General features: G+C 36.0%; 1 protein-coding gene across 1 annotated transcript; it reads right to left on the bottom strand.

The window, feature by feature from the left end:
• Positions 1–1,351: 1,351 nt before the first annotated feature.
• Positions 1,352–7,440, bottom strand: LOC127644901 (gastrula zinc finger protein XlCGF57.1-like). Its single transcript, XM_052128338.1, has 3 exons — positions 7,397–7,440; positions 5,649–5,918; positions 1,352–4,315 (listed from the first exon to the last, which is right to left on the bottom strand). The coding sequence occupies exons 2-3, from the start codon at positions 5,731–5,733 to the stop codon at positions 3,150–3,152; spliced, it is 1,251 nt and encodes a 416-aa protein (XP_051984298.1). The 5' UTR covers positions 5,734–5,918; positions 7,397–7,440; the 3' UTR covers positions 1,352–3,149.
• Between the last annotated feature and the right edge of the window lie 6,931 nt (positions 7,441–14,371).

Raw genomic sequence — 14,371 nt, 5'->3', positions numbered from 1 at the left:
TTTTGAGTCCTGGAAATCTGTAGTTGAACAAACTGCTCTTAAAGGGATAGATCACCCCAAAATCAAAATTCAGTCATTGTTTAAGCATGCCTGTGTTGTTATAACCCCATATGACTTTCTTTCTATTTCTTAACACAATAGGAGATGTGAAAAATACTGTGCTCAGTGATGTCACACAATTGCCGTTTATGTTGACCACCTCTTCACGCTTCAAAAGGACACAAAAGTATAATTCAGAAGTCTAATAAATGATTCCATTATTTCACGATTGTTATGAAAGCACAGGATGAAGTTTGGTGAGAAACAAACCAAAATCTCATATATTATTTAGTGAAAATGTTGACCGACCATTGCTCTCCTCTGCACGTTCATGAGACTGCACGAGAGCAGTATAAGTTGGGCCGCTCAAGCCCAAAACCGTTTGGTTGATCTAAAAACAGTGATATATATAATAGAACACAAACCAGTCACCATAAAGTGCCATTGTATGACATCACTGAGAATTTTGTTTTTTTTACCATTTCTCCCTTTGTGTTAAGAAAATGAAAGTCATATGGGGTGATGCAAGTGACTAGACTCATTTAAACATTTATATATTTTATACCTTTGCTTATTGATATTATACAAGCATATCCATGTATTCACATTTATGTATTCAACAGTAGTCAGTGCACATTCCTGTAACCAGCTATAATGCATTGTCACTGCATATGTTATTCTTGTATTCCTTTGTTTATGCATGTATGCTCATGGGCTGAGGCCTCACATGTTCAATGTATGTGCTAGGGAATTATTCCACGTTTCTCCTCTATCCTTATAAGGGATTGTAGCATTGCTGTACCAATGTTCCCATGGGAAACTGTAACTTGTGTGCAGCAATGTATATACTTTCAGACTTTTAGTATATGGATAGGTTGCCTTTTTGACCCAATGGGGGTTCAGAGCAGGTGGCAGAGCTTTGCTAAATTTTTAATTGTTATCTTCTCGGGTTTATTTATTGTAAAAGTATAGTACCACCACTGACATATAGGTGGCGCTCTTTCTAGATAAAATGTTACTAAAAAAGCTTGTGCTCAGCATAAGCCTTTATCAATGTTCATGTTTATAATCAAAAGGGAGGTGTGCTGTATACTCTACTATACTCTACTGGGTCTTTTTGGACCCAAACAAAATGTTCTTGCCAAAACCGAAGTATACTTTAGATTTCAAATATTTCCTCTGGTATTTCTGCTGAAATGATGGCAAAGCTGCCTTTATTCAAACTTTAACATGAACAGGATTTCAATAGATTCAATTAATTAATCATGATTTACAATTCATTTTGTTTTCAAGAACTATATATAGTCTTCAATAAAAACAGTTTTTAAAAGGGAGTTAATTTTTTTTATTTTCTCCCAATTTGGAATGCCTAATTCCCAATGCTCGAGGATGAATCTCATTTGCCTCCATGTCTGACACCGTCAGTCTGCGCATCTTATCGTGTGGCTTGTTGAAAACATTACCATGGAGATATAGCGTGTGTGGGGCTTCATGCTATTCTCCTTGGCATCCATGCGCAACTCACCACCCCCTCCATCGAGAGAGAACCCCATTATACCGACCACGAGGAGGTTACCCCATGTGACTCTACCCTCCCTAGCAACCGGGCCAATTTGGTTGCTTAGGAGACCTGGCTGGAGTCACTCAGCATGCCCTGGATTCGAACTTACGACTCCAGGTGTTTTAATTAAAATAAAAAATATTATATCAGTTTACATGTTGTCCAATTTCAATTATTATTGTAAAGGGATTAATGGAAAGGAGGAGGCAAGAACCGGCTTGAAAATATAAATAATATTTTAATTATAAACTGAATCAAAAAAGACAAACACACACACAGCTGTCCGTAAATCTCTCTCTCTATTGCACTGCCGTCTTCGGTCAGCCTTAAGGGTTAATTAGCCTGATTAGGAGCCAGGTGGGCAGAATCACTACCCGGCCCCGCCCTACAATTATATTATAGATTTTTAACTAATTTTAAATTAAATAAGAAATATAATATCAGTTTATATGTTGTCCATCTTGATTTTTAGATAAAATCAAGTTTAATTAATATATTACAGCTTTTTAACAACTTTTTAATGTCTTGAGAACCCTTGGAAGTTTGCTGAGGCCCCCATATGGACCCCCGGTTGAAAGTTATTTCCATATTCAACAATAAACAACCACACATACAAGCGTGACTGGTTTTTGCAAACAAACGCACACATTTGGAATACTGGAATAGCATTATATCCTATATTATGCTTTAAGGTTGATAGAAATTGTGTACTGGTGAAGTTTCAAACACCATATCACTCCTTTTAGGATCTTTTACAAAATACAAATACAACATTTTAGTGTTGTCTTCAGTACCAAGTTGATAAAAAAAAAAAAAAAATCACGATACCAGTGTTTCTGTAGTATCGGTAGTGCACAGACTCAATCTGACACAAATTCAAAGCTTTTGTGCTTCAGTGATATCACTGGGGCATGTAGTGAATTGTTTATCTGGTGAAGTGAAGCTTCTGTCGAAACATGCGTCAAAATAAAAGCTCACATCAAAATAAAAGCATGATTCAAAATAAAAGCTAGATGCCTGCAATTGAAGAAATACTTTTACTATGCTTAACTGTATAGCTAAATGTAATATTCAATGTAGTAATATAAAAAATAATAATAAAAAGCAATATAACACACGGAAGTGTGCTGTTGTACTGAATAAAACTTTGTTAAAAAATGCAATGATATGTTGCAAAGTAATTGTTCTATTTTCACTTGTTAAAAGTTTTACAAATTAATTTAATTAGACACCATTTTAATTATGAAAATAAATTAAACTTTATAACAGGTAATTTTGGCCGTATTTAAAAACACATAGCAATGCATCCTTAATCGAGAAACACTTGAAGGAAACAATCCATATCTTTTCATTCATTATTTACATTAAAATGTAACTTTAAATAGGCTAAAGGAGTGTGTTAAATAACACATTACCACATTAGCATATTTTTGCTGTGGTATCGAAACTGGCATCGAGAACCGTGAAATTTCTCCAGTATGAGTAACCACTACTGAAATGTTGGTATCGTAACAAACCTACAATCTTATATACAAAGTTGATGAGATTCTCAAGAAAAAGTTTGTAGTGACAACTTTGGGCAATGCTTCTTTAAATGTCTCAGTAGAGTACCCGATGTGCTGAAACTCATCTCACATAAAGTGCAGTGGTACGGCCTCTCTCCACTATGCAATCTTTCATGTATTTTCAGGGTTCCTAAAGTAGCAAAACTCTTCCCACATGGCAGGCAGTGGTATGGCTTCTCTCCAGTATGAACTCTCTCATGGGTTTTCAGGGTTCCTAAAGCAGTGAAACTCTTTCCACAATGTGAGCACATGTAACGTTTTTCTCCAGTATGGGTTCTTTGGTGCAGTTTCAAAGAGCTAACTCGAAGAAAAGCTTTACCACACTCTGAGCACACATGAGCTTTCACGCTGAGATGTATCTTCTGGTGCTCTTTAAAGTAGGCCAGCTGAGAAAAACTCTTTCCACAAACAGAACACAAGTACGGCTTTTCATTTGCATGAATTGTCAGGTGTCTTTTTAGTTCAGATGCAAACATAAAAGTTTGACTACACTGATCACAGTTAAATGGCTTTTCTCCAGCGTGATAGCGCAGATGAACTTTGAGATGTGACGCCCGAGTGAAACTCTTGCCACACTGAGAACAATGGTGTATTTTCTCTCCTGAATGAATTTTCATATGACTGTTTAGTGCACTTTGATGTATGAAACTCAGCCCACACTGAGGGCATGTGAAAGGCCTCTCTCCAGAGTGAATTCTCATGTGATCCTTCAGGTGTTCATTTCTTGTAAAACTCTTTCTACAATGAAGGCATGTGAAAGGCCTCTCTCCAGAGTGAGCTCTTAGGTGTCTTATAAGGCTTCCATGTTGAAAAAAACTCTTTCCACACTGAAGACATGCGAAAGAGCTCTCTCCATCGTGAATTCGTCTGTGATCCTTAAGGCATCTCTTTTGCCTGAAACTCTTTCCACATTGAAGGCATGTAAAAGGCTTCTCTCCAGAGTGAATTGTGATGTGATTCTTAAGGTTTATGCTACGTGTGAAACTCCTTCCACATTGAGGGCAGTGGTGACAATTTTTGGCCTTTGTTCCTTCCAAACTTCTTTGTGAGAAATTGCAACTATACAATTTTTCTCCAGTAGTGAAATCAAGAGGTTTCTGATACCGATGTCCGTCCTCCACTTCATTCAGTTCTTGACTTTCCTCTTTCACTTCCAAGTCAAAAACGAAAGAAGAAGAAAAAGTGAACCCCACATTAATGGCAGAAAGCAGAGTATCTCAGATCTGTAGGTCCATAAAATGCAAGTGAATGGTGACCAGACCTTTTTAGCTCCAAATATCACATGTATTTAGTTTCCTGAAGATGTGGATGTAAACACTGAAGTCATGTGGGATTACTTTTAATTTTCCTTTGTGATTTTTGGAGCTTTCTTGCATTGTTAGGACCACTCCATAACAAAGTTCCATCAAATTAAATTGGGTAATCTTCAATCAAATAAAAACTAAATATTTTAATAATTTTTTTATTCATTTCATTTTATTACATATTACGCAATTCAATCCGATGGAATTTTGCATAAATCTTACAAATAGGCAACAAATATTTTTTTTGAGTGGTCCAGTTAATCAGGTCACTGATAAATCAATAAATGCATAAAAATGCACCCATGTTACAGTTTGTTTTTTAATGACTTAAAATGGATTCATGCCAATCTCTCCTATAAAAAATTGGTTATTTGATAGTTCCCAATCTTTTATAACTAAAGCCATCCGATCTAGTGAACTGCCTGATGCTTTGTCTAGTGAACTGCCTGATGCTTTGTTACTTATTGAGTTACTTATTGTTCCTTAGTCGTCTTGACAAGAATCAAGGCCTCTTGCTATTACAAATATTTGGTCCAACTGCGATCATTGGGTGATTCTCATGAAACCTGTCAAGAAAATGTCCTCAGATTTAACCCCAAATAAATAAATACCTTTGAAATTAGATCTTACTTGAAGAACATCAAGCCACAATTTTGGACCATTCATTGTTTTCCATTGTGACGTTATTTTAAGGACACTTAAGCACATTAGTTATCATTACTGTAATGCGTCTGGGTGGTTTGCGTTTAGGATTCCCATGTATTCAATGATTCCAACTGATGGTCTTGAAATAGGCTTCAATTTCTTTATGCAAAATAACATTTTTGTTATTTGTTTCTTTTGAGATTCCATGACATTTTCTTTACAGATTTCAAGAGAATGACACCATTTGTGATCAATATGCACTTTCATAAGCAATATGTTCCTCTTTCTACAGCAGTATGCATTTTATGAGCTCTCGAAACCTCACGTTGTGTTCTGTGTACCTGAACAAAATACATTTCAAAATTCACTGTACTTTCACATTTCTTTCAAACCAAACATTTGGGTCAACACAAGCTAAAGCTTATGCTTAAGGTTTATTAAATGCTTATTTGTAATGTGTTTTAACTTGAACTGTTGCTACAATGAAGAGAAAATAATTAAATTGTTAATTACAATAATGCGTACAATAAATACCTCTTTCTTCCTTATTTCCTTCTTTATTCATTATGCATGGTTCTGGATTACCAATGTCCTCACTCTTCTCTTTAATAACATCCATCACTACAACAGTGTGTCAGACTAATTTCAGTTGTTACAGCTGGAGTTATTCCTGCTTGTTGGAATCTGAGTGTCCTTGACATGAAGGTTGAGGAAAATAATCACAGCATTTATTGGTCAACTGCTGTGGGAGTGGCTGCACTGCAGGGGTGAATCATGATGAATATTGTGATATGGAGTCAATATCTGCCAAAATAAAATAAAAAACAAGTACCAAATTTGTACATAAGCACCATAAAACATTTTTTTTTATTTGCTTAACAGTAATAAAATACTTAACCATAACAGGTCATACCACCGATTTCCTCATTTATATTTTATTCAAGGTTTTTTGGCATATTCTATGTGTTCTAGGTGGCTGCAAGGTGACTGCACTCTAGACATAATTAAAAGAACTACAGTAGATATGACTTGCACTCAAGTAATAATAAAATCATCATCATCTTTTTAAGATTTGTACATTTTAATTTCATAACAAAATGGCACACAACTGAACTGAGTAAGCTTTAACAAAATAGAATGGGGAAAAAACCTAAACATTTTTATTTAGTTTAGTAGAATTTAGTTAAAAATTACACAATTAAATTTGATGAAATTTAGATCAATATTTTTTTTTACTATAATCTCCACTTTCACTTCTATGTTCTGGTGGGGAAGTGACACTCACTTTCCCATTCAGCCACCTTCTGGCTGAGGCTGGTCAAAGCTGGAGATTTCCAGATACAAAGGACTTAAATATTAATCCGTTTCACCCCTATGTGTATCATATCACTTCAGAAAATATAGATTTAACCACTTGAGTCTTTTGGATTACTTTTATGCTGCTTTTATGTGATTTTTGGACCTTCTGAGTTCTGGTCACCATTCACTTTCATTGTGAGGACATACAGATATTCTCCTAAAAATCTTAATTTCTGCCCTGCTGAAGAAAGTAAGTCATACACATCTGGGATGGAATGAGGGCGAGTAAATGATAAGATAACTTTCATTTTTGGGTGAACTATCCCTTTAAATTCTAGACACTGGAATTCCCTAAAATCCTAGAAACAGCACTACAGCACTGAGGAGCACAATTATAAATGCAGATGTTCTAACACTTATTTTATTTTTTTGTCTTGTTACACAAACAATTTCTTTGTGTAATAGTTTTATTATTTTTGTGTGTGCTCGTGCTGTGAGGTGGACCCCGGGGGTCATAATCATTTTCCTCCAGTAGCCCACCACTCAACCAACCAATTCATTATTTGTGTCACATATACTTTCGATACTAAAGGACATTTAATAACAGTTATTTTAATACTTCAACTTGGTTCTTTTCCTCATTTTATTTTAGGCTACATTTTACTTGAGTCAATGTACATCTAAGTTTCTGAAGTTTATTTGTTTGATTTTACGTACTACAGGATATAAAAAAATAAAAGGCCGAGTTCTGCATGTTATGTATCTTTGAATCGGATTATGATAATAGTAGAAGTTCTTCTATTTAACGGATTATCTGAGACATATTTCAATCAAATAGAAATTACATTCGTATCTCGTTTAAGTCGGAACATTAACAGATTATTAGGCTACATGTAAACATAGTACTTTTGTACTTTTTTTTAGAAACGTTTTGCAACGTCTGTTTACCCACATTAAAAGCTGAAATGCTCAAAAACACAAACCTTTCCACAGCCGATGTTTACAACAACATCGCGGCGCAGCTCTTATGACGCAGAGGTTCGGAGATTCAAAATAAAAGTCCTCTTACACGGCCAAAAAGCCTATTCAGCATAATGTGCATATAGATTCAGCCACTATATTTTGTATTTTTGAGGCTTGTGAAGTATTAACTTTGGTTTCACCTTCAAATGTTACTACTTCATTTACATTTACATTTACATTTAGCAGATGCATTTATCCAAAGCTTTAGTGATTCATTTGAATGAGGCAATAACATTAGAATTGCTGCTGGAAAACAAAAATAAAAAAATGTGTTATTGTTGCTTATTGCATGGCTCTCTGGAATACTTGATTCTGATTGGTCAATGGTGCTGTAACAGGTTCAGGATGGACAATGAGTAGACAGTCATCTGTGGGCCTGGCCACGCCCTTCTCCTCATCACAGGTGCCATCCAGTGGTCAGATATTGCTCTGTAACCATCGCACATCCAGGGATTTAGACATTTCAGACCGCTTTTCCGGTTTCTGCGAGACATCTCTCCTGCTTCTCACCTCACTGTGCAATCTCTACAAGTAAGCTAATTAAGTAATTTACGCTCAAATCAATGCTTCATTGTTTCAAAATATTATTGATATATATTAATATTAATATTATTTTTTTTTTTGTACTTTGTAATTGTGGTGAAAAAGTATTGTAGCGAAGTTGAATACTTCATTTTTAATCAACTCAAGTAAAAGTAAAACTACTATTATTTATTTATACTTAAAAAAGTAGAAAAATGTGACAAATGTACTCAAGTACTGTAATGAGAGTAGTTGTAATTTGTTACTTTCCACCTCTGCAAATAATACACATGATACATTTTTAAAATACACATCATCATTCTTACTGAAATATTTCGTAATTTGGAATTCTTTTCTGCATTAAATGGTAACATGTATAGATTTATATTTAGTCTATTAAAGTGAATCTTTAGACTTTATTAACAACTGTAAAAGATTTAAGTAAAAGGTTTAAATTTGTTTAGATTTTTTTAAATTTTTTTTTTAAAGATTGTCTACATAAACATAACCACATTAATGAGGAGCCCTCCATGGTCTTACCTGTGGTAATGGCCGTTTCATTACAAATATCACTGTTAAACAAGGATAGAACAATTATCAACTTACAATCAAAAATGCATTAGAGTTTAACAAATTAACTAATAACATTCTTCTCTCAATTCTTCTTCTTCACTAACAAGAATATATATTATCATCTTATGGAACCCAGATCAGTTCAATTCTGTACTGTACATAAAGAAATGCACACATTTCCAGACTTGTTCAATTGGTCACTCTATTTATTATCTGAAAACATAAATTAGACATGCTGTCAATTATATTAACCTACAGTGCCTTCTTTTAGCTGGTGGTCATGTAATTCAATGAAAAGATCCTTTCTGATACTCAGCCTCCTCTACTCCATTTGGAGCTTTATATCTATTATAGATATAGATCATAATAAAGATAGTAGAGATATCTGTTTAAATCTGCCTTTCAATATGGAGCTTTTACAGCTTCCTTTACAACTAGGAAGAGATGAGAGTAATTTGTATTTGTATAGCACTTTTCACAATACACATTTTTTCAAAGCAGCTTTATAGAACATCATGCCTTAATGTATTAAAGCTCCCAGGGATCAAGCTAAAGTAACTGTAGCAAGTAAAACATCTCTTTCAATATTATTTAGTGGTGAAAAAAAACTAGAGAGTAACCTGACCTCTGGTTTTACAATATGTACACCGATCAGCCACAACATTAAAACCACCTGCCTAATATCATGTAGTTCCCCCTCATGCCACCAAAACAGTGCCAACCTGGATCTCAGAATAGCATTCTGAGCTCCTATTCTTCTTACCACAATTGTACAGAGCGGTTATCTGAGTTACTGTATTCTTTGTCAGTTCGAACCAGTCTGGCTATTCTCTGTTGAACTCTCTCATCAACAAGGCATTTCCATCTGTAGAACATCCTCACTGAATGTTTTTTTGTTTTTGGCACCATTCGGAGTATATTCTAGAGACTGTTATGTGTGTAAATCCCAGGAGATCAGCAGTTACAGAAATACTCAAACCAGCCCATCTGGCACCAACAGTATTTCTGTTGAGTGTTTCTGATCTCCTATATAATACTATACAAAATGTACAGAAATATACAAAAGTTGAATTTGTTTATGCCAATGCACAGGCCCAAAATATCAACAGTTGTAATTAAGGTTCAGCTAGAACAAACACTCTCAAACACTATCTCTACCAAAATTGTATATAAAAAGGAGCCCTCTTATATAGCATGTGGCTCCTCCCCTATTTGGAATCAACCATTAATGAAAAAACGATTAACTGTACCAGGTTTTATACAGACAAGGTTTGGCGGATACAACATGTAGGTATGTATGACCAATAAAAAACCTAAACCTTGTACAGATTGTATTTTATGGCTAATCAGTGAAATGCTATAATGTTATGGACAGGGATTACGTTTGGAGTTAAACAGATGTGAAAATAAATGAAACATTGATCACAGATTCATACAAGCCATTTAACAGCAGTTAACAAACAATAAAAAGCAGAACATGATGCAAACACAAATCTGCATATACTTGATGTTATTTTGATGCCGGCAATCAGACTGTGAGTGTGCAGCTATGATATGTATGTGTGTTTATTATGCATGCATACGGGCACGATATCAGTCTCTTTTTCAAAGTCTCTTGTCACACTGCTCATTCGTGACATTTAACCTCCCTTCTCCAGACACCTCATGAGGTGTCCTCGAGAGGTAATCTGCTGTGCAATTTAAATAACCAGTTATTACAGTACCTCAAAGTCAAAAGGTTCTATGGCTAAAAACCTGGTGATGCAGGCATTAGTGTCCCTCATACGGCCCAGCCAGGCCAATGCCCGATGATCAGTCTCAAGTCTACATTTTTGCCCAAACAGGTAGTATTTAAGGGAGTCCAGTGACCACTTAATTCCCAGGCACTCTTTCTCCATGATGAAACCAGGTCGCGGGGGGAAGAGTTTCTTTATGATTTGCAATTGGCTTAAGCTGTCCTTGCTCTATCTGTAGCAATACTGCCCCAATGCCATGTTCTGATACATCGGCCTCTACAGTAAAAGAGTACTTGAAATCCGGACATTGCAGAATGGGCTCCCTACACAAACATACTGGAAAGCCCTTTCACAGTTCAGTTTATATTATTAGGTTAGTCCTTTTTGGTTAAATCCATTAGGACAATCCAAATCTGCATGACAGCCTCAGTTACCAGTCAGTTTCTTTAAATTTGTATTTTTTTTAAATAATAAAATTGAACTCAGCACCACTTCTATACACGATGGTGTTTGTAAGAAAAGTACCCATTTCCAGTTTAATGTGTGCCTTTCAATGCTGACCATTCTTTTTGTCAGTTGGTATCTTTAGTCAATTGTTATCGGATTAATGCCTACATTATAACTACAGCACCTGATGTAGATATACTGGAAATTGACAAATTGATGCCCGAACAAATTTACAGAGCAGATAGTGAGTCTTGAGGATCAGACTTGGAAAAACAAACCAGGGTTGTGCACAGAATAAAGCCTTAGATGCTCCCCCCCTTCAAGTGAGGAAGACCTTTACAATCCCATTTCGATAAAAATCTATCACACACTGTTCGGCATCAGTGAGTTTTATTCATTCATGTCATAATTGGGCATTTGGAATGACTTAATTTCTAGATATTTATTTTTTATTTTAGGCCGTTCGAAGAAGATCCAAAAGTCACCGAAGCACTTTCCATGTTTCCAAAGCCAAAGGCACTTCTGTCAAGTGTCATTCAGGTGGCCACATCATCCTGTAGAGTCCGAGTAAGTTCTGTAACATCTATTGAAATTTGGGATTGAGCGCCTATACCACCCAAGTTCAAGAAAAGAGCGCACCTGTTTCTTGGTCAGTGGCCGCTCTGCGTTCTTGGTAGCATCAGTGTTCCCAATCTGAGGTTGTATCACCCCATGCTTACTCACTCTGGCTAGAGTGGAAAAAACAAATCAGGCTGAGTGGGGAAAAGGCACAGAGTAGCACATTTGGCCATCGGTGAGCTAGTTTGTCCACACTGAGGGGTGCGTCCTTGGTTCCCCTCAACCGGAGATATGTGCCTGAGTTAAAAATACAGGAAATTCTGTCTGCTCCATACCAAAAGCTTGTGTGCTAGGCAGTGAAGCACATCCCTCCTTTGCAATTGACGTGTGCTACGGCTGTGGTGTATAAATAAGCACACTTGCACGTGATGCCCCTTAAGGCAAGGCAGAATATGTCTTAGAGCCTTCCATACAGTTAAGAGCTCTATGTAATGTTTATGTAAGCTGAGCATAGCTCATTCAGCCACATCCCATTCACTGTTCTGCCCTCCTAGGTGGCATCCAACCCCACCACTTTCTGTAACATAACCACCCCTAAAGGCATCCTGTGTGCTTCTCCAGTGGTGCAATTTTACTATGCATTCAAGGAACACTGTATCATTGTGACTGATATCACACAAGGGACCAAGATAAAGATATCAAATCCACTGCATAGAAGTTCTCATCCTCAAAAGCCCAAATGTCAAGACCTGGATGGCTGATGCCATAAGGCTGTATAGTGTGAGACAAGTGTGATACTGCACGCTGTCCCTCTCTTTGAATTTTGATAGGCAATTCATGAGAGCTCCACTACACTTTGCTGCAACACTTTATCCTTTCAATCAATATTAATAGTGATACTGATTTAGTTTTGATTCTTAAACTGCGCTGGGCGTCCAGAATGTCGAAGAATTCAAAATCCTCAGCCTGTGGGGACATTCATTATAAAGATCAAATCAAAGGAATTCATGGAATTCGAAAAAAACTGATTTCGATACCTGAACTCTCAGAATCGGCCGATCCTGATCCGATACCAGTGTTATTTTTTTCTTAATTGGTTTAGAACATCTATAATTCACTGTGTGGAACTGATTGGGAGTAATCTTTGAGCAAAGAAACAAAAAAAAATAATAATTATAAAATAGGAAAACCAAAAACAATTACATAAGAGCATGTGCAACACTTCATTATTTAATTGTCTGCAGGACATAGCAGCAACAATACCAGTGATTCCATTGAAAGTCTTCAGTAGAAAAGAAGCCAGTTCTCTTTACACATTTTAACATATATCTGGACTTGTACTGTAAATAGTTTCAGATCCCTCTCTCTGTTACTTATTTGTTTCATTTTAGTTGTATTAATATATATCAATCCAATTTTCAGTCACACAGTAATTGTTGGAACCCAATTTATTTGTATTGTAATTTATAACAATCATAATAATAATAATAATTTTAATATACATTGGTAATACATTTCAGTTGTAATTTCTTAAGGCTTTTATTTTGAAAGTCTGGTGCTACATGCACCAGGAAGTCTGTGTTTGAGTGTCTGTTTGTAGGCTGATTCACAGTAGTATAATAGGCTTCTCATTCAACATCTGGTAAAATGCTTGTTCGGTGATGCTCTCAATGCATGAATGTGGACGTACTATTGATCATCTACATCTGAGATTGCATTTGTGTAGAGCAACCACATATTGCGCTGTGCAGCACACCACGAGCCTCTGTGTGTGTTTATGTGTGTGACTGTTGGCAGAGCGGTTCTCATCCAGTAAAGCGTGGTGCCAGAGACTACTTAGATGTGCATGCTGACTGTATATTTATTATTAAACTTTGCATTTCACAAAGCTTTTGGATGACTGTAAGAGCCTGTATGAGATATATGGCCTATTTTGATAGTGATTTGAAGGTTATTATTTCATTCTTTGAGCTTGACATTAACGTCAATGACCAACGTGGTATCGGATTTGGATTGAGCTTGTCGGGCTGATACCCGATCTGGGTAAAAACATTATTATCGGACCCAATACTGATCCATGTATTAGATCGGTGCCATCCCTTATTAAAATTGCTGAAACAGACCTGAAATATAGGTACACTATTTTGTCAAAGAATGTATAGTTTAGCTTATTCAGGGCAAGACAGACATATTTTGAGTAGGGAGACAAGGCAGGGAAACCACTTGCAAGATAATTTTTTTTTTACCATTCCTTCAGTGAAGTCTTCTGGAGGCAATAAAGTTACTTCTGCCACATATATTAATAAAGCCTTTAAATAATTATATTTAGATCTTGACAGTTCCATGTCTTCATCTACCGACAAGTGTGTTAACAGCTTCTTAGAGCCATTAGAACTTCCCAAATTGACGAATGATCAAAATAACTTTCTTGACTCAGATATTAATTTGGAGGAGCTTGTTAAGGTAATTAAAGCTTTGCCAACAGGTAAGGTACAGGGGCCAGATGGTTTTGCCGAATAGTTTTTTTAGATCTTATGTCACAGAACTGGCTCCACTTATGTTAGAAGCATACAGAGTCATTAAAGAAAGGTGAACTACCTCCAATAATGGTGCAAGCACTAATCAGTCTTATTCTTAAAAAGATAAAGACCCAAATTAATGTAGTAGTTATCGTCCAATTTCCATGATCCAGTTAGATATAAAAAAATGTGTCTAAAATTGTGGTTAAAGCAGAGTAATTACGTCTCTTATTCGTGGTTGTAGTTCTTCTGATAATATCAGATGTTTTATTAATATTATGTGGTCATTAGCAAATGATCAGTCCCCGATTGCATTTCACACTTGACACGGAGAAGGCGTTTGAGAGGGTGGAATGGGACTATCTTTTTAAGATTTTGGAAATGTGTGGGTTTAGGAACACTTCTATTGGGCGGATTAAGTTACTCTATAAATATCTATCAGTGGCAGTGAAAACAATATGATTCATTTCAGATTATTTTTTATCTTTGTAGGGGAACCTGGAAAGGATGTCTTCTCTACCCTTTGGGGTTCTGTCTTGCCCTGGAACTATTAGCAGCCGCAATAAGAAACAAGGATGAT

The sequence above is a fragment of the Xyrauchen texanus genome, chromosome 6 (assembly GCF_025860055.1).
Source record: "Xyrauchen texanus isolate HMW12.3.18 chromosome 6, RBS_HiC_50CHRs, whole genome shotgun sequence".
Classification (NCBI taxonomy): domain Eukaryota; kingdom Metazoa; phylum Chordata; class Actinopteri; order Cypriniformes; family Catostomidae; genus Xyrauchen; species Xyrauchen texanus.
Note: the sequence above shows the minus strand (reverse complement) of the source record. Positions and strands in the feature narration are given on the sequence as shown.

Coding starts and splice junctions, on each gene's coding strand:
- LOC127644901 (XM_052128338.1), bottom strand. CDS start 5,733: ATGGATGTTATTAAAGAGAAGAGTGAGGACATTGGTAATCCAGAACCA. Junction 4,316..5,648: donor AGGAAATAAGGAAGAAAGAG/GTATTTATTGTA, acceptor TTGACTTGGAAG/TGAAAGAGGAAAGTCAAGAA.